The 17152-nt window shown below is 38.8% G+C and overlaps 3 protein-coding genes across 3 annotated transcripts; 2 read left to right on the top strand and 1 right to left on the bottom strand.

Annotated features, from left to right (window-relative positions):
* Positions 1-11707: 11707 nt before the first annotated feature.
* On the bottom strand, positions 11708-12486 carry LOC109221260. The gene is made up of 2 exons (XM_019385719.1): positions 12168-12486; positions 11708-12053 (listed from the first exon to the last, which is right to left on the bottom strand). The coding sequence occupies exons 1-2, from the start codon at positions 12271-12273 to the stop codon at positions 11794-11796; spliced, it is 366 nt and encodes a 121-aa protein (XP_019241264.1). The 5' UTR covers positions 12274-12486; the 3' UTR covers positions 11708-11793.
* On the top strand, positions 12298-13539 carry LOC109221258 (uncharacterized mitochondrial protein AtMg00810-like). The gene has a single exon (XM_019385717.1). The coding sequence runs from the start codon at positions 12298-12300 to the stop codon at positions 13537-13539; it is 1242 nt and encodes a 413-aa protein (XP_019241262.1).
* A 718-nt stretch (positions 13540-14257) lies between these two features.
* LOC109221259 (tetraketide alpha-pyrone reductase 2-like) lies at positions 14258-16848 on the top strand. Its single transcript, XM_019385718.1, has 6 exons — positions 14258-14363; positions 14432-14598; positions 15207-15395; positions 15475-15637; positions 16149-16338; positions 16582-16848. Exons 1-6 carry the CDS (start codon positions 14258-14260, stop codon positions 16721-16723), a joined length of 957 nt encoding a protein of 318 aa, XP_019241263.1. The 3' UTR covers positions 16724-16848.
* Positions 16849-17152: the final 304 nt, after the last annotated feature.

Below are 17152 nucleotides of genomic sequence, written 5' to 3'. Positions count from 1 at the left end.
GTTGGAAGCAGCAGATTCATCTTCTACAGTAATATAATTATTGCTTGCCCTTCTTATAGAGATGCGAACTGGTGATGGTCGCTTGTACCCCAGACCTTCACGTGGTTGCCTTGTAGAAGCTTCTAACAGGAGCTTCCCTAAATTTGATGGCTCATTGGGATTATATCCAGTTTTTGCAAATAGCCTGTATGCATTAGGATCAAAGCTTTCATCTGTACGCTTTGTAGGGAGTGCCATATTCTGCAAACGATTTTGGGCCACAAAGCCTGTAAGTGGCTTTGAGGACAACTTTACTGCCTCAATTCATTCTCCGGATGAGTAAACTCCTTTAGCATGTTAGTTTGCAGATTAGATGATTCACCTTCCTCTTTCTTTCTTTTAGGGGCATATTGGAGCGCACGAGTTACTTTCTTGCCATAAGGCGCAATATCCTCTCTATAAGATTTATTCGAGTTAGGTTGTACCTCCTCAGTAACATCTTTGGCTCTACCAGCAGTCACCTCAGCTCTTTTAGTTGTGGGCTCGTCATTCTTGCTTTTCATGACATTATTAGCTTTTATCTCCTTCACAATGCGGTTCTTCAAGTAGAACTTTGCATCGGCAAAGTGTGACTCAGCCTCGGTGAATGGCTCATCATCAGCAACTGTCTTCTTCTCGGCTTCAACCTCGTAGTATTTTAAACATTGATGGTAGGTTGATGGAACTACTTTATTCTTATATATCCAAGGCCTCCAAGAAAGACGTTGTATGAAGTCTTTGCATCGATCACATGCAGCCATGCACTTGATTGCCTATCTTTAGTGGTGATTCCCAACCTGATCGCACATATGGTTCTTTTCCCCCCTTGGTTGAATCCTTGGATCATCACACGACTTTCCGAGAGTTCGTTCTTGGGAATACCAAGTTCTTTCACAGTGCGAATTGGCAAGATGTTCACTGAGGATCCTCCATCAACCAAAATTTGATTTGCCCTTTCATCACGCATATAGCCAACCAGATACAACGGGTGGTTATGAAGAGTGTCACCTAGTAGAAGATCGTCATTTGTGAACGTAACATTTTCCTCGCACGCGTTAAATTATTGAGGAACAGACTCAATGAGATTTTCTGAAGATGGTACCAATAGTAGGTCATCACTCTTTTCTTCCCCTTTATCAGCATTGCAACAGGAGGCCTCATTATCTTCACGGGAAATCTTCATGCGGAACCAACATGGCAAGAAATCCTCGAAGGTCACTGGATGTCGTGGCTTTTGAGGGTGGTGCACCTCCACTTTTGCTTTCTTCAAATGCCTAACTGGATTCTGTTTCATTGGTCTTTTTACCATCATTTTCCTTGTTGGTTGTTCTATCAATTCTTTTTGTGGGCTCCTTTTATGGCGTCTATGATGAGTCACCAATGTCCAACCTTCATCATCATCAGGTTGATCGACTTCAACTTTGTTGTTCTCCAGTAATTCTTCATCTTTACTTCCTTTAAAACCACATAATTCATCCGGACTTAATGAGCCAAAGGTGATAAAGACTTGGTTTGTGCTTGCTTTCTCATCTTCAAGCACGATCTTCTTTTCACGAGCCAAGTCCATAACTTTGTCCTTGAAGACAAACCACTTCTCTAGAGGGTGGCTCACAAGTCGATGGTATTTGCAGTAATTTGGGTCTTTTGTTTTACCAACTTCATTTGGCCGCTTCATCTCCAGAAGCTCAATGAGATTTAACTCGAGGAGTTCTTCAAAATTTACTGGCACATCAGAATCCAGAAATGGGTACTCATTCTCTTGAATTTCTTTTAGAGTCAACTTCCCACTTGGTTTATCTTAAAAAGAAGTGGATTTCGTACTCTGCTTCTTGCTCACCTTTGATGTGAACTTCACAAGTGATGTGTTGACATTCATAGCTTCTTTGTTTTCAGACCTGGGTACAAACTTGCTCTATTTCCTGACTTCTTTCTTGTCGTTCCCTTTGCGAGGCTCATAGATAGACAACCTTTCGTTTCCAGCGGAGGCCATTCTTAATTCCATGTCGTGGGCACGAGTCACAAGTTCTTCAAACGTGCTAGGCTTGATACCTTGCAAGATGTAGCGGAGTCCCGAATGCATGCCTTGGATGCACATCTCTATGCCAGAGCTTCACTAAGACTTTCATTGCAATTGAGGCTTGCAGTCCTCCAAGGATTGATAAAGTCGATAACTGGTTCACCCTTTCATTGACGAGTATTTGTAAGTTCTATCATACTCATAGTACGTCTCGTGCTATAAAAGAAATTAAGGAACTCTTGCTCTAATCAATCCCAACTATCAATAGATCCAGCCTCGAGATCTGTGTACCAGTAAAAAGCATTTCTTTTTAGCGAGCGTACAAACTGCTTGATGAGGTAATCTCCATAAGTCCCAGCATTGTTGCACGTCTCAAAGAAGTGCGCCACATATTGCTTTGGATTACCTTTACCATCAAACTGTTGAAACTTTGGAGATTGATAGCCAGCAGACATCTTCAACATATTGACCCTTGCAGTGTACGACTTTGCGTATGTAAGGGAGGACTTGGAAGCAACTTCATACTTGTTCTTAATAGTTCCTTCAATGAAAACCTTCAATTGATTGATTGGAATAATCCTTCAGATAAGACAGGGATAGCCTTAACGGATGCTACTTGTCTTGGGGGAGAATCACTCTCTAGAACTTCTGGGAGCTTGCCAGGTGCGTGGGTAGATTCTTCTTCCATCAAGATTCCCACCCTATCGGTTATCTTGTCAATTCTAGCATCTTGATTTTGCATGAACTTGGTCAAGCTAGCGATTGCTTCCGTCAAGTTTTCCAACCACTCCTCCTCAGATGAAGTGTTTGTCACCATGGCTTGCATGATTGTTGTGGACGATGGAGAGTAGTATGGATTCTCACAAAGATTGATCCTCGATTGGCTCACGCTATGTGGTGTAAGTGGAGAGGATCCATCACTTGAATCATCATCATCTTCATTCACATCAGAGTTCTTGGATCCGGAGAGGTCACGCAGAGCAAGAGTTTTCTTAATCTTTTCAGCAACATCGCTTCCTCCTTCGGGTGCGTTTGTGGAAGATCTTGCTCCTTTTGAGGATGAAGATCCGAAAAGAGGGGTTGATGCGGACGACACTTGGGGTGCTTGTTGTCCTAAAGAGCTTTCCTTGCTCCTTGTAGTCGTTCCAAAGCTTCCAAAGGTAACATCGAGGATGCTTTCCATGTCAGCATAGAACCTGGAATTAGCAGCCTTGGTGGATGTTGATCTAGAGTTAATTTTCTTTGAAGCCATTTCAATGTTCTTGAACTTTGGTGATTGAAAAGTTGAGAAAAAAGGTAGAGATTGTCCCACTGGGCGTGCCAATTTGTTTGCAACAAATTATTTGTGGTACAAAAATAAATGGCAACCACAATATAAATATGAAGAAACATAATTTTATTGATAAAATTATGTGGGTACAATTCTGTTTCTTCCCTTGATTCTTCTCTCTAGATCGTTCTCCGTGATTCGAGGTCTTAACCAGCGTATTTCTCGAACGTAGGATGATACGAACTTCCTTAGGATGTATTTGATCTCCATGAAAAGGAAGAATATCCGTTGATCACTTCGGCGGCTTTGAAAAAGACAATATTTGATGTCTTTGATCTCTTTGTGAATATTCCATGAATTTTTATGGAATTTCAAGATGCCTCGCAAAGGGAATATGTGGCCTCCTTTTATAGGTGTAGCTAGGGTTTTGGGTAGAGTAACCTCCAAGCTAGGGTTTCAGGTAGAGTAGCCTCCAAGTTAGGGTTTCAGATAGAGCGGCATCCAAGAAATCTCGATGGACTCTACTTGTAGTATCTTAAATTTAGGATTTTGCCCAAATTTCATATAGATTTGATCCTCGATAAAATTTTGATGTCTACGAATACCCCCTACTTCAAGGCTTGTCGGGGTATAGATTTATAAGATCGTTGTTGACGAGGCTTGAAGTACCAGCAAAGAAGACACCACATTCTTTTCACCGTGAGAGAAGAGATGAAGGGCAGATTTGGTCCCACTGGACGTGCTAGAATTTGTAGACAATAAATTGCACCGAGAAAATATGATCAAGACCAAAAGATATTACAAAAATCGTAGTATTTGATTTCAATTAATGTGAGTGTACAATCTCTACTAATCCTCCGATTCTTCTTTCCAATAGAAAATATATTCAAGGGCCTTCGAGCTTGATCTTGAATCTATATTGTTGCCATAAACGATGATCTTGAATTCAACTAGCACGAACTTTGATTTGAACTCGTACTCCTTGAACCTTGATTTGTTCTTCGTTCTTGAGCTTGAACTTGATTTCTTGAACTTGAACTTGATTGCTTGAAGCTTGAAACTTGTAGAGAAATTTGCGGCGTTTGATCCACGAGCTCTCTCTTGCTTCTTGTTATAATTTCTGATGTCTTTTCTGGATTATGAAGACCTCTATTTATAGTTCTAGGAGGGAAGAGTAATGACAAGAATAAACTCTTTCCGACCAATCAAATTGAAGTGTGACAAGGCCGCATTTGATTGGCCAGAACATTTCACTTGCACACGTGGCACGGTTTCATTGGCCTTTTAATGTGGCTTGGAATGCCTTGTCATTTTGACATGTGGCATGATCCTATTGGCTCTTTTATTTGACTTGAGGTGCCACATCATATGGAACCAAACTAAGCCTCTAGGAAGATGACATATTGGGCCTAATGAAGTGGGCTCGTTATTTGTAGCCCAACTAAATGGGCTAGACCAGTCAATATTCATTGGACTTAAGTAATCAATCCAATTATAGCCCATGATATTTATTTGGACCAAAATATATTTAATTGAGATCAAATACAAATTTCTTATGGATTTAAAGTCAATAAAATTTTAATTGCCTACAATGAGTAATGACATTGCAAACATAAATGCGACTAAGCGTATGCTAACAAGCAAGTTTGATATGAAAGACTTGGGAGTTACCGATTTAATTCTGGGAATTAAGATCCATAAGACTCTTCAAGGTCTGGCATTGTCGCAATCTCATTACATTAAAGCTGTACTTGAGAAATTCAAACACTTAGATTTTAAAGTTGCAAAGAATCCAATTGACGTGAATCTTGTACTTGCAAAGAACAAAGGCCAAATCATATCACAACTGAATTATGCTCGTGTGTTGGGATGTTTGATGTATATTATAAATTGTACTCGACCAGATATAGCTTGTGCTATAAGTAAATTGAGTCAATACATAAGTAATCCAGGTACATCTCATTGGATGCCAATGAAACGAGTTTTGGGATATTTAAAATATATCCAAGACTTTGCTTTGCACTATAGTAAATATCCTGCAGTGATTGAGGGATATTTTAATGCAAATTGGATCACCGATTCAACTGATTCTAAGTCCTAGTGGATATGTATTCACTATTGATGGAGGAACGATATCTTGGAAGTCGTCCAAACAAACTTGTCTTGCCCGGTCTACAATGGTAGGCTGAGTTTTATAGCCTTAGATAAAGCCGATGAAGAAGCTGAATGGCTCCGAAATTTCTTGGAAGATATTCCATTTTGGCCCAAACCATTGGCACTAATATGCATACATTGCGATAGTCAAGCGACAATTAGAAAGGCTGAAAGGGTTATGTACTACGGTAAATCTCGTCATATACGACGAAGACATAAAACCGTTAAACAGCTACTCTCTAGAGGGTTATCACAATTGACTACGTAAAGTCAAGCGATAATGTGTCGGATCCGCATACAAAAGGCCTAACTAGAGAAGTATTTGAAAGATCATCTAAGGGAATGGGGTTATGGCTGAGGACAAATGATTGTGGCGGTAAATCCACCTAGAAGACTGGATATCCCAAGATCTAGGTTCAAGGAGATAAAACAAAGTCATTAATGACGGTTCAACATTGTCAACTAAAATTTTGGTCCATTCTCGTGATGAGACAATGTTCAGTACCAAGGATAATACATTAAGGCTTTTTATAATTAAATTTGATTTGGGGTATATCAAAGAGTGTATCTACGGGATGACACGTTTAGGAATCACCTATGTAAGTGTGAAGTATTAGACGCTTCAAGGAGAATTTTGCAAGGCCAGTTCTCTACACACTAATAAAACCAGGCGGCGTTCATGGCTGAAACGAACACAATAATGAGAATCAAAGACGATTAAGGGTTGATTGTGTGACTTATGGTTATCTAGGTATACACTAAAGTTTGACGGTTCAAGATATCAAGTCAACCGATTGACCGAGTATATGTGATACAAGTTCACTACAAAAAGTTCAAAGAGAAACCTACTTATCCAGATGCGATTAATCCTTGCTTGTGAATCACAATTTTTTATGCATATTTCCGTGATATAGCCATTCTCCATTCATGTTGGGAATTGTTGGGTTTAAACTTGTTATAGCTTAAAATAGAGTGAATAGGAAATGGAGGAAAAAAATGAAAATTTTGAATTTCCCACTTTGAGAAAGGGACATTATCCCATATTAGAGGAGGAAAAGAGTTTTGATGGGTATATATATACAATTGTACTTCTTCTAGCTCTTAAAGAGTAGAGAAGAAGGCAAGCCTCGCGCCGTCGTCGTCGTTCGCTCGGCTTCGGCTTCGGATTTGATTGATTGAGTGGTTTTTTGGACCAAATTTATTTGTTAATACTAAGATTAAGGAAATATTATTTAATCCAAATTAGCCTTTTCTGTAATGGTATTTTAATATTTCCTCTGTTTTAATTTTCCCCTTTTAATTTAAATCTCGCGATTTGCAAAAACAACCATTTTGAGTTCCCGCCTTAAAATGAAGAGTTGCAAATCTTCGGTATACTCAGCTTTTTGGTTACTGGGGTTTGGAGTACCGCTACACCAGTGAGGGCAATTCGTTCTATCCTGTAGGAAATAATCCTAAACCATGGGTACTAGGAGGAGATTAAGTTGTTAAGAAAATACTGTGAATTCAGTGGGTTTGGATTAATTTTCTGTTTCTGTTTTTACGTTGCTACTATTTATTTGAATATATTTTCGAGTACATATTTTTAACATGAGGTCACACTTGTATTTGAGGGCGAAAACTTATTCGCATCCGCTGCATGTGTTATCAAACTGTTGCCGGACAAAATCCTCATTCTACCATTTTCGACGAGTCTCCGATTACAGAAGGAGAAGGAGAAGTGACCTAGTTGAGAGAAAGAACATCTAAGGTTCTCAAAGATTGCTATGATTAAGACGTGTGTCCTCCATCATGTGTCTCATAAGCTGCACAGCTGTGGAATTCTAGAAACAACATTAAGGGTAGATTAGGGATTTTACCATGTAAATATTTTTCTTTTGCAATTATTTATTTTATAATTCTGTTAGAGTTTGTTAGCGTAGAAAGATGCCTTGTCAGACAATTTTACTTGTATATAAAGAGCACACACTGTACATATGACATATAGAATGATACAGAAAAAAAATTCCCACAATGATTTCTCCTAAATCCTTCATGGTATCAGAGCAATTCTGAGATCCAATATATTTTTTTCTCTTTTCTTCTTCTTGTCCTTTTCTTCTTCTTCTTTGCCTCACTATCTACATCTGAACAATGGGAGACGAAACTCCAGTTACACCTTCAGCTGTTTCTAAGGATGATAGCACTGGTTCTTCAGCTCCTACCATTGCTCAACAGATTGATATATCTCATCCTTACTTTCTTACCCTATCTGATAGCCCAGGGATGAACTTGATCAACACCATTTTCGATGGCACAAGTTATGGGAATTGGAAGAGGGGCGTCTTGATTGCTTTGTCAACCAAAAACAAGCTCGGTTTCATCACTGGAGCCTGTCCTCCACCCTCTTCTCAGTCTGCTCTACTCACTCAATGGAAGAGATGCAACGACATGGTACTTTCTTGGTTGCTCAACTCTGTTAGCAAGGAAATTGCAGAAAGTGTCATCTACTCTCAAAGTGCTGAGGAACTCTGGCAAGAGCTGGAGCAAAGGTATGGACAAGCCGATGGCACAAAATTATTTCAGCTGTAGAGAGAGTTAAATACAATCAGTCAGGGAACTTCTGATGTTGCCAGCTATTTTAACAAGCTCAAAAGGATTTGGAATCAAATGAAGGTGCTTAATACTTTTATGATTTGTAGCTGTGATTGTAAGTGTGGTGCTAAAACTCACAACCATAAGGTGAATGAAGACCAAAAATTGATTCAATTTCTGATGGGACTGAATGAAGCCTACAATAGAGTGAGAGGTAACATTCTAATGATGAAACCCTTACCTTCTACTGCTCAAGCCTATTCCATTGTATTACATGATGAGTCACAAAGAGAAATTCAGTCTGGTACTTCCTTTTCTGTTGAGTCTTCTGCTTTTATGGTTTCTGGGCAAAATGGGCTCCTCAGAAACATCATGGAGGAGCCAAAGTTGGTGTTCCAAACTCAGGTGCTGATAGAAAAAGGAGTGATCTCTTCTGCAAATACTGCAAAAAATCTGGGCATGTCAAGGAAGGTTGCTATAAATTAATAGGATACCCACCACATTTTAAGTTTAACAAGCAGAAACAGGGTGCATATGCTACTCCTAATGCAAATTCAGCCAGTTGTACACCTGAACTCATCACAGGAATTTCAGGAAATGTTGTTTCCTCTCTTGTTCAGTCTCATGGATTTTCTAAAGAGGAGGTCGAGAAGTTGATTAGTATGTTTCAATATGTGCAGAATGGAGGATCCACTTCAAACCCTGCTGCCTCACCGAATGCTAATCTAGCTGGTATACACTTTGCTTGTCACTTCTTTACCTCTTTGTTTTCTCCGCTCACTCCCATTCCTTGGATCATAGATTCAGGAGCATCTCAACATATGACATATCAAAAACACCTGTTACACAATATAACAATTCTGTCACCACCAATTTTGGTCAGCCTCCCCAATTCCTCTAAAGTAAAAGTACATTATATAGGAAGTCTATTCATAACTCCTGAATTTGAACTACACCATGTGTTATTTGTTCCTTCTTTCAGGCGCAATTTGTTATCAGTCTACCAATTGTGCTACCAATTTAATTGTGATCTTCTTTTTAACAAGTTTGGTTGTGCTATACAGGTCCCTTCAAAGAAGAGGGATCAGATTTTTGGTAAAGCTGCATCAGGGCTCTATGTGCTGAAGGATAACACTCACCAGTTGTAATCTCGATCGATCAAGCCTCATGCACCAGTCTCTTCTCTTTCTAATGTCGCGTCCAAGTCTTGTAGTCCAGTGTCTTTTTGTAAGTATGAGTCAGTTTGTCCAAAATCTTTGTATCCAGGATCTGTCCATCCTGTTTATCAAGGAAAATCAAATGACATTATGAATAAAATTGTTTCTATTTCCCATGTTTCTATTGTGGATAAACTATGGCATTCAAGATTGGGACACTTACCTTTTACAGCTATGAAGCATATTAAAGACATTCCTATTACTTTTTCAGATAAAGAAGACTGCCCTTGCACAATTTGCCCTATGGCAAGACAGTCGAAACTGCCTTTTTATCCTAGTAAAATCACCTCAAACCACTGTTTTGATCTAATACATATTGACACCTGGGGGCCTTATAAAACTCCTACTTATAAAGGTGAGAGATATCTCCTTACAATTGTTGATGACTTTTCTAGGAGCACCTGGACTTATTTTCTTGCCACTAAGTCTAATGCTTTTACCACATTAAAACACTTTCTTGCCCTTGTTGAAAGACAGTTCTCTACTAAAGTTAAGGTGATTAGGTCTGATAATGCCTATGAGCTGGGGACAGGACTTATACCTAAAGATTTCTTCTATTCTCAAGGAATACTACACCAAACCAGTTGTGTCTCTACCCCACAGCCAAATGGGGTAGTTGAGCGCAAACACAGGCATCTTATGGAAACTTGTAGGGCCCTTCTCTTTCAATCTAATGTACCTAAGAAATTTTGGGGTGAATGCTTGCTGACTGCTACCTTTCTTATTAATAGATTTCCTTCTCGAGTGCTACATCACAAAACTCCCTATGAAATCCTTTTTGGTTCTTCTCCTGCCTACTCTTCTTTAAAGGTTTTTGGATGCTTATGCTTTGCTTCTACTCTTTCCCATGGTAGGGATAAACTAGCACCTAGAGCAATTCCAGGAGTTTTTTTAGGGTATCCTTTTGGTAAAAAAGGATATAAGATTCTCAATTTACAAACAAACAATATTTTTGTTTCCAGGGATGTCAAGTTTGTCGAAACTATTTTTCCATTTTCTTTCCCTGCACCAATGACTAGGTTGTTTCCTGATTCTTTTCCCGAATCTGTTCTTCCCTCACATAATACTATTCCTACTTCAAAGGTTCAGTCCCCATTCACTACATATTCAACCACTAGTCCTCATTCCCTTATTAGTCCCACTTCTCCTAATGGCGTTGCTTCCTCTCCTACTGGGCCACATACTCCTACATCACCAATTGTTTTATACCCTTCTCCACCTGCAGGTACACAAGACTCTTCAAAACCAGTGTTATCCTCATCACATGGACCTGNTTGGGACACTTACCTTTTACAGCTATGAAGCATATTAAAGACATTCCTATTACTTTTTCAGATAAAGAAGACTGCCCTTGCACAATTTGCCCTATGGCAAGACAGTCGAAACTGCCTTTTTATCCTAGTAAAATCAGCTCAAACCACTGTTTTGATCTAATACATATTGACACCTGGGGGACTTATAAAACTTCTACTTATAAAGGTGAGAGATATTTCCTTACAATTGTTGATGACTTTTCTAGGAGCACCTGGACTTATCTTCTTTCCACTAAGTCTAATGCTTTTACCACATTAAAACACTTTCTTGCCCTTGTTCAAAGACAGTTCTCTACTAAAGTTAAGGTGATTAGGTCTGATAATGCCTATGAGCTGGGGACAGGACTTATACCTAAAGATTTCTTCTATTCTCAAGGAATACTACACCAAACCAGTTGTGTCTCTACCCCATAGCAAAATGGGGTAGTTGAGCGCAAACACAGGTATCTTTTGGAAACTTGTAGGGTCCTTCTCTTTCAATCTAATGTACCTAAGAAATTTTGGGGTGACCCTGTCTGAGATGATCCACCTCTCTATATCTGAGTCTGCTGCTGGCCCTGCTGGGCTGGGGGTGCCTCGAAAGTAACCTGAAGTGCTATCTGAGTAGGTTTATGCTTACTGACTGCTACCTTTCTTATTAATAGATTTCCTTCTCGAGTGCTACATCACAAAAGTCCCTATGAAATCCTTTTTGGTTCTTCTCCTGCCTACTCTTCTTTAAAGGTTTTTGGATGCTTATGCTTTGCTTCTACTCTTTCCCATGGTAGGGATAAACTAGCACCTAGAGCAATTCCAGGAGTGTTTTTAGGGTATTCTTTTGGTAAAAAAGGATATAAGATTCTCAATTTACAAACAAACAATATTTTTGTTTCCAGGGATGTCAAGTTTGTCGAAACTATTTTTCCATTTTCTTTCCCTGCACCAATGACTAGGTTGTTTCTTGATTCTTTTCCCGAATCTGTTCTTCCCTCACATAATACTATTCCTACTTCAAAGGTTCAGTCCCCATTCACTACACATTCAACCACTAGTCCTCATTCCCTTATTAGTCCTACTTCTCCTAATGGCGTTTCTTCCTCTCCTACTGGGCCACATACTCCTACATCACCAATTGTTTTATACCCTTCTCCACCTGCAGGTACACAAGACTCTTCAGAACCAGTGTTATCCTCATCACATGGACCTGAGCTGCGCAAATACACAAGAGTTCACAATGACCCTAAGTATCTCTCAGATTATCTCTGCAATAATGCTTCTTCTATTTCTCCTAATCCTCATTTCCTTCCATTCCATTCTTTTTGTTTCTCTGCCTTGACTAAAGAGAACCAGGGGCTTATTTCTTCTATATGTCATATTAATGAACCTCAAACATATCACCAAGCAGCTGCTCATCCTGGATGGCAAGATGCCATGGTAAAGGAGTTTGAGGCATTGGCGTCTAATCATACTTGGGATGTTGTCGAACTGCCTGAAGGGAAGAAGGCATTGCCCTGCAAGTGAGTTTACAAAGTTAAGCTGAAATCTGATGGGACTTTGGAGCGACTGAAAGCGAGATTGGTAATTCGAGGGGACACACAAAGGGAAGGAATTGACTATACTGATACCTTCTCTCCAGTTGTGAAAATGACAACAATCCGCTGCATTCTGTCTATTGCTGTGAAAAGAAATTGGGATTTGTTTCAACTTGACGTCAATAACGCCTTCCTCCATGGTGAATTAGATGAAGAAGTATATATGAGGTTCCCACCTGGACTATCTCCTCCATCTCCTGCTCATGTTTGTCGACTTAGAAAATCACTGTACGGCCTCAAACAGGCTTCTCGTCAGTGGTATGCACGTTTGTCTTCTGCTTTGGGAACCAGAGGTTTCACTTCCTCCCTTAATGACTACTCCCTTTTCTTCAAAGTATCTGGGGATTTGATAACCATTCTTGCGGTTTACGTGGATGATGTCTTGATCACTGGTAATAATCAAGCAGAAATCAATGAGATCAAACATTTTCTTGACATGGAATTTAAAATAAAGGATTTGGGGTTGGCACATTATTTCTTGGGTTTAGAATTGATCAGGGAATTAGGAGGTTTAATTGTCACACAAAGAAAGTTTGCTTTAGAGTTACTTACATATTTTGATTGCTTGGATGTTCGACCAGCTTCTTCTCCATTGGATCCTGCCATTAAGCTTTCTTCCAGTTGTGGTGAACCTCTCCCTGATCCGACTGTTTACCGACATCTTTTGGGCAAGCTGAATTTTTTAACTAGCACACGTCCAGACCTTTCTTTTACTGTGCAAACTCTCAGTCAGCATATGCAATCTCCCTATACTGGACATTACCAAGCAGCATTGCATGTTTTGTGTTACATTTCCAAGGATCCAGGTCTTGGTTTGTTCATGTCTTCTGAACCTTCATTTGAACTCTTAGCTTTCTGCGATGCCGACTGGGCTTCTTGCTCTAATACACGCCGTTCAGTGAGTTGGTTTTTCTTAAGTCTTGGTGGTTTCCCCATTTCATGGAAATCTAAGAAGCAACAGGTAGTCGCTCTTTCTTCCGCAGAAGCTGAATACCGTTCAATGCGCCGATTAGCTGCTGAAATAACTTGGGTGGTCCGATTGTTGCACGACCTATCTGTTGTGCCCTCTTTGCCGGTTCCTCTTCATTGCGATAACCAAGCCGCCATCCACATAGCAAAAAATCCCGTCTTTCATAAACGGACCAAGCATATAGAGCTTGATTGTCACTTCGTTCGTGAAAAACTTCTGGATGGGTTGATCTCTTTGTCTTTTGTTCCTTCTTCTTCTCAAATAGCCGATCTTTTTACAAAAGCACTAGCTGGTCCTTTGCATAGATCTTTTCTGGGCAAGCTTGGAGTCCGATCACCGGTGTCCAGCTTGAAGGGGGGTGTTGCCGGACAAAATCCTCATTCTACCATTTCCGACGAGTCTCCGATTACAGAAGGAGAAAGAGACGTGATCTAGTTGAGATAAAGAACATCTAAGGTTCTCAAAGATTGCTATGATTAAGACGTGTGTCCTCCATCATGTGTCTCATAAGCTGCACAGCTGTGAAATTCTAGAAACAAAATTAATGGTAGATTAGGGATTTTACCATGTAAATATTTTCCTTTTGCAATTATTTATTTCACAATTCTGTTAGAGTTTGTTAGCGTAGAAAGATGCCTTGTCAGGCAATTTTACTTGTATATAAAGAGCACACACTGTACAGATGACATATAGAATGATACAGAAAGAAAATTCCCACAATGATTTCTCCTAAATCCTTCACAAACTGACAAAGTTAAATTGTTTGATTTGATATAAACATCGAGTACAAATAAATATTTAAAATTTCGAGCGAGTAGGTTATTTTTGGTTTGGTGGCAGTGAAGGGAAACTCGCTTGGCTGGGACAATAAACTATGGTTCGACAATAATTGTACTGAAGTTAGAAGAGAAGAAGGTTACAAATTTGATTGTCAAAGTATTCTTTTAGTTGCGCAAATGTTGAAATTAAAAGAAAAGGTAAGATCAAAATCGTGTGAACTAAAAGTTGTAGTTAGCATTCCTTCAAATGCGCTTTAATTTATTCTTCCCACAAAATTTTCAAGTTGTACCAAAAAGCTACCAACCTGTTTTCGCATTTAGCTGCATAGATAAATAGCATGGCCTAGGTCTGTAAAGTGGAGAAGAAACAAGAAATGGGAGAATACTGTGTAACAGGGGGTACAGGTTTCATTGCGGCTTACCTTATTAAGGCCCTACTACAAAAAGGACACATTGTAAGAACCACTGTTCGTGATCCAGGTTTGTAAAAATCGTTTCTTAGTTTCCTCCTTCCAAATATGAATATTTATTGATTTTGTAATTAGCAGATAATGTAGAGAAAGTGGGGTTCTTATGGGAGCTAGATGGTGCTAAAGAGAGGCTCAAGATTATGAAAGCTGATCTTCTAGTTGAAGGTAGCTTTGACGATGCTATTCAGGGAGTTGACGGAGTCTTTCATACTGCTTCACCTGTATCAGTCCCTTACGATGATAATGTTGAGGCAAGTTTTACCTTCACCTTCTTCTTCTTCTTCCTCCTATTTTTATTTGATGGATTGTTCCGCATCAGTCAATTAAAAGATTGGGATTTTGGAACAATCCTCCTGACTTTTCGGGTTGAGTTAGACACGTACGGTATTCGTTTTCTTATCACAGTACCAGATCCAGCCCTAACCGTATTCTTGTTTTACTCATTTTTGGACCCCCCATATTATATTATACACAATCCAGGGGTAACTTGTGAGTTTATCGAAACCTAATAGCTTTGGCTAGAACTTTGCGCACGTGTTAAGAAATTTACTAAATAAGTATACATATTTTATTCCAACACTCGAACCTATAATGTTCAAAAATTTTATCAGCCTTTTGAGTTCTGGGGTTATTAAGTTATCTCACATTAGTCGAAAGAATGAACAGTTGTCTCCTTATATGATGTTGGACAACTATCACCATTCACCACAAGAGCCGCTCGAATTGGCCCAAGGTCTATTTTCTTATCAATTTTCTAACACATACACACCACACCTCTTATATTGTTCATTTTCTTGAGTAGTGAGAGTACTGTCCTCAAACATTAACCTATCAACTTAACCAACTGGTGCAGAAAACACTGATTGACCCAAGCGTAAAGGGTACCTTAAATGTCCTCAACTCTTGCAAAAAAGCAACCAACTTAAAGAGGCTTGTGTTGACATCATCTTGCTCTGCAATCAGATACAGAGATGATGCCCAACAAGTTTCCCCTCTCAATGAATCCCACTGGAGTGACCTTCAATATTGCCAAAGATACAATGTATGTATGGACTTCAAATTTTTTTACTAGCTACATAGGATATAGAAACATGATTTAACTTTGTTTTATTTGACTGCAGCTATGGTATCCTTATGCTAAGACTGTAGCAGAAAAAGAAGCGTGGAGAGTAGCCAAGGAATGTGGTATCGATTTGGTGGTGGTAAATCCATCCTTCGTTGTGGGTCCTTTGCTTGCTCCTCAGCCCACAAGTACATTGCTTATCATATTGGCTATTGTTAAAGGTTGTACCTTTTGACAATTGAGGTCGACTATATGGTTTTCATTTACATAGCATTATTATACGAAATGAAAATAAAACGTACTAGAAATTCAATATATTTTCCACTAGCATATAACGACTAAAAGACTCTTAGAAAATATGGGACCTAAATTAAATGTACTAATAAAAAATACTAGAAGTTCACTATATTTTCTGTTGACATATAAATATGCCGACCAAAGACTCCTAAAAGACATAGGATCTAACATAATCGTACTAACACGACTAAAAATATTCCCAACTTAATAATATTGCCCATGGTGAAAAGAAAAAAGATATAGTCTATACAAATCTTATTCTTTCATTTTATTTTCCGCCTAGATCTGCATTAATTCCAAGAGATTATAAGTTTTTTGATACAATTTCATTTCACTTCATTTTAGTTTTACCTTGTTTCCTTTTCAAGTTGGTGCTTTATGAAAGGCATAACAATTTTCTTGTTTGTATTTTTTGTTCCCTCTGACTATATATAGGTGTGCTTGGAGAGTATCCCAACAAAAGGTTAGGGTTTGTTCATATTGAGGATGTAGTGGCAGCTCATATTTTAGTAATGGAGGAACAAAAAGCTTCAGGTAGATACATATGTTCAAACTCAGTGCAACACATGTCGCAGATCATTGACATGTTAAGGACCAAGTATCCATCTTATCCTTTTGAGAACAAGTAAGCAGATCAACTGAAGTTTCAAACCCCTTTCTTTTTGGATTTAGTTTATATATACTGACAGTGTAACGATCAGTGAATTTTTACTTGTGATAGCAGGTTGGTTACTACTTTTATCAAATACTAATTAATGTTTATCAAGAAATTTACCTATTTTTACTTAATAAATGACCTGATTATGTAAATAATTTTTATACCGTCAATGAATAGAACTTAAACTCTCCTTTGTTTTTCCCTTTTTAGGTGTAGCAGCCAAGAAGGAGAAGACATGCCACATAGCATGGACACCAGCAAGATAACTGAATTGGGTCTCCCTCCTCTAAAGACTCTCACTCGAATGTTTGATGATTGCATTAAGAGTTTCCAAGAAAAGGGATTCCTATGAGATATACCTAAGTTGTTACCTCTATATGTGACCTACAAGTTCTTTGTGCTTGGACAAAAGGGTTTAAGTAAAAATTGAAGTGTTCCACTCCTTTACAAGAAATAAAAGAGTTACTAATATCCTTTATACTGTATTGGGGAAAAACTTGACATTAGCTTATTTAAGAAAGTGAAGTTAAGAAATTCAATCTCAAGGCTTAAATAAAATGGCTTATTCAAGAATGTCACTCAGTGGGGGTGATGCTTCTAAGTGAAATGTGTTGCTACCAATTTGGTAAGGCCACAAAACATTGATTGGAGTATTGTCAATATTGTCAAGAAAAATAAATATCGGACGTAACTCAATCCCAAAGAGTCCAGGACCGGATATCTAGTGCGTAGATAAAATAACATGGGAACTCAATATTAGTAAACCAAAAATAGGAATAGT

The sequence above is a fragment of the Nicotiana attenuata genome, unplaced genomic scaffold (genome assembly GCF_001879085.1).
Source record: "Nicotiana attenuata strain UT unplaced genomic scaffold, NIATTr2, whole genome shotgun sequence".
Lineage (NCBI taxonomy): Eukaryota > Viridiplantae > Streptophyta > Magnoliopsida > Solanales > Solanaceae > Nicotiana > Nicotiana attenuata.
Note: the sequence above shows the minus strand (reverse complement) of the source record. Positions and strands in the feature narration are given on the sequence as shown.

Excerpts from the sequence above, each read along its gene's own strand:
- LOC109221260 (XM_019385719.1), bottom strand. The coding sequence starts at position 12,273 with ATGGAGGAAGGCGTTATTGACGTCAAGTTGAAACAAATCCCAATTTCT. Across the intron at positions 12,054-12,167 it reads TTTTCACAACTGGAGAGAAG|GGCAATGCCTTCTTCCCTTC; the intron begins GTATCAGTATAG and ends ACTCACTTGCAG.
- LOC109221258 (XM_019385717.1), top strand. The coding sequence starts at position 12,298 with ATGAGGTTCCCACCTGGACTATCTCCTCCATCTCCTGCTCATGTTTGT.
- LOC109221259 (XM_019385718.1), top strand. The coding sequence starts at position 14,258 with ATGGGAGAATACTGTGTAACAGGGGGTACAGGTTTCATTGCGGCTTAC. Across the intron at positions 14,364-14,431 it reads AACCACTGTTCGTGATCCAG|ATAATGTAGAGAAAGTGGGG; the intron begins GTTTGTAAAAAT and ends TGTAATTAGCAG. Across the intron at positions 14,599-15,206 it reads CAGTCCCTTACGATGATAAT|AAAACACTGATTGACCCAAG; the intron begins GTTGAGGCAAGT and ends CAACTGGTGCAG.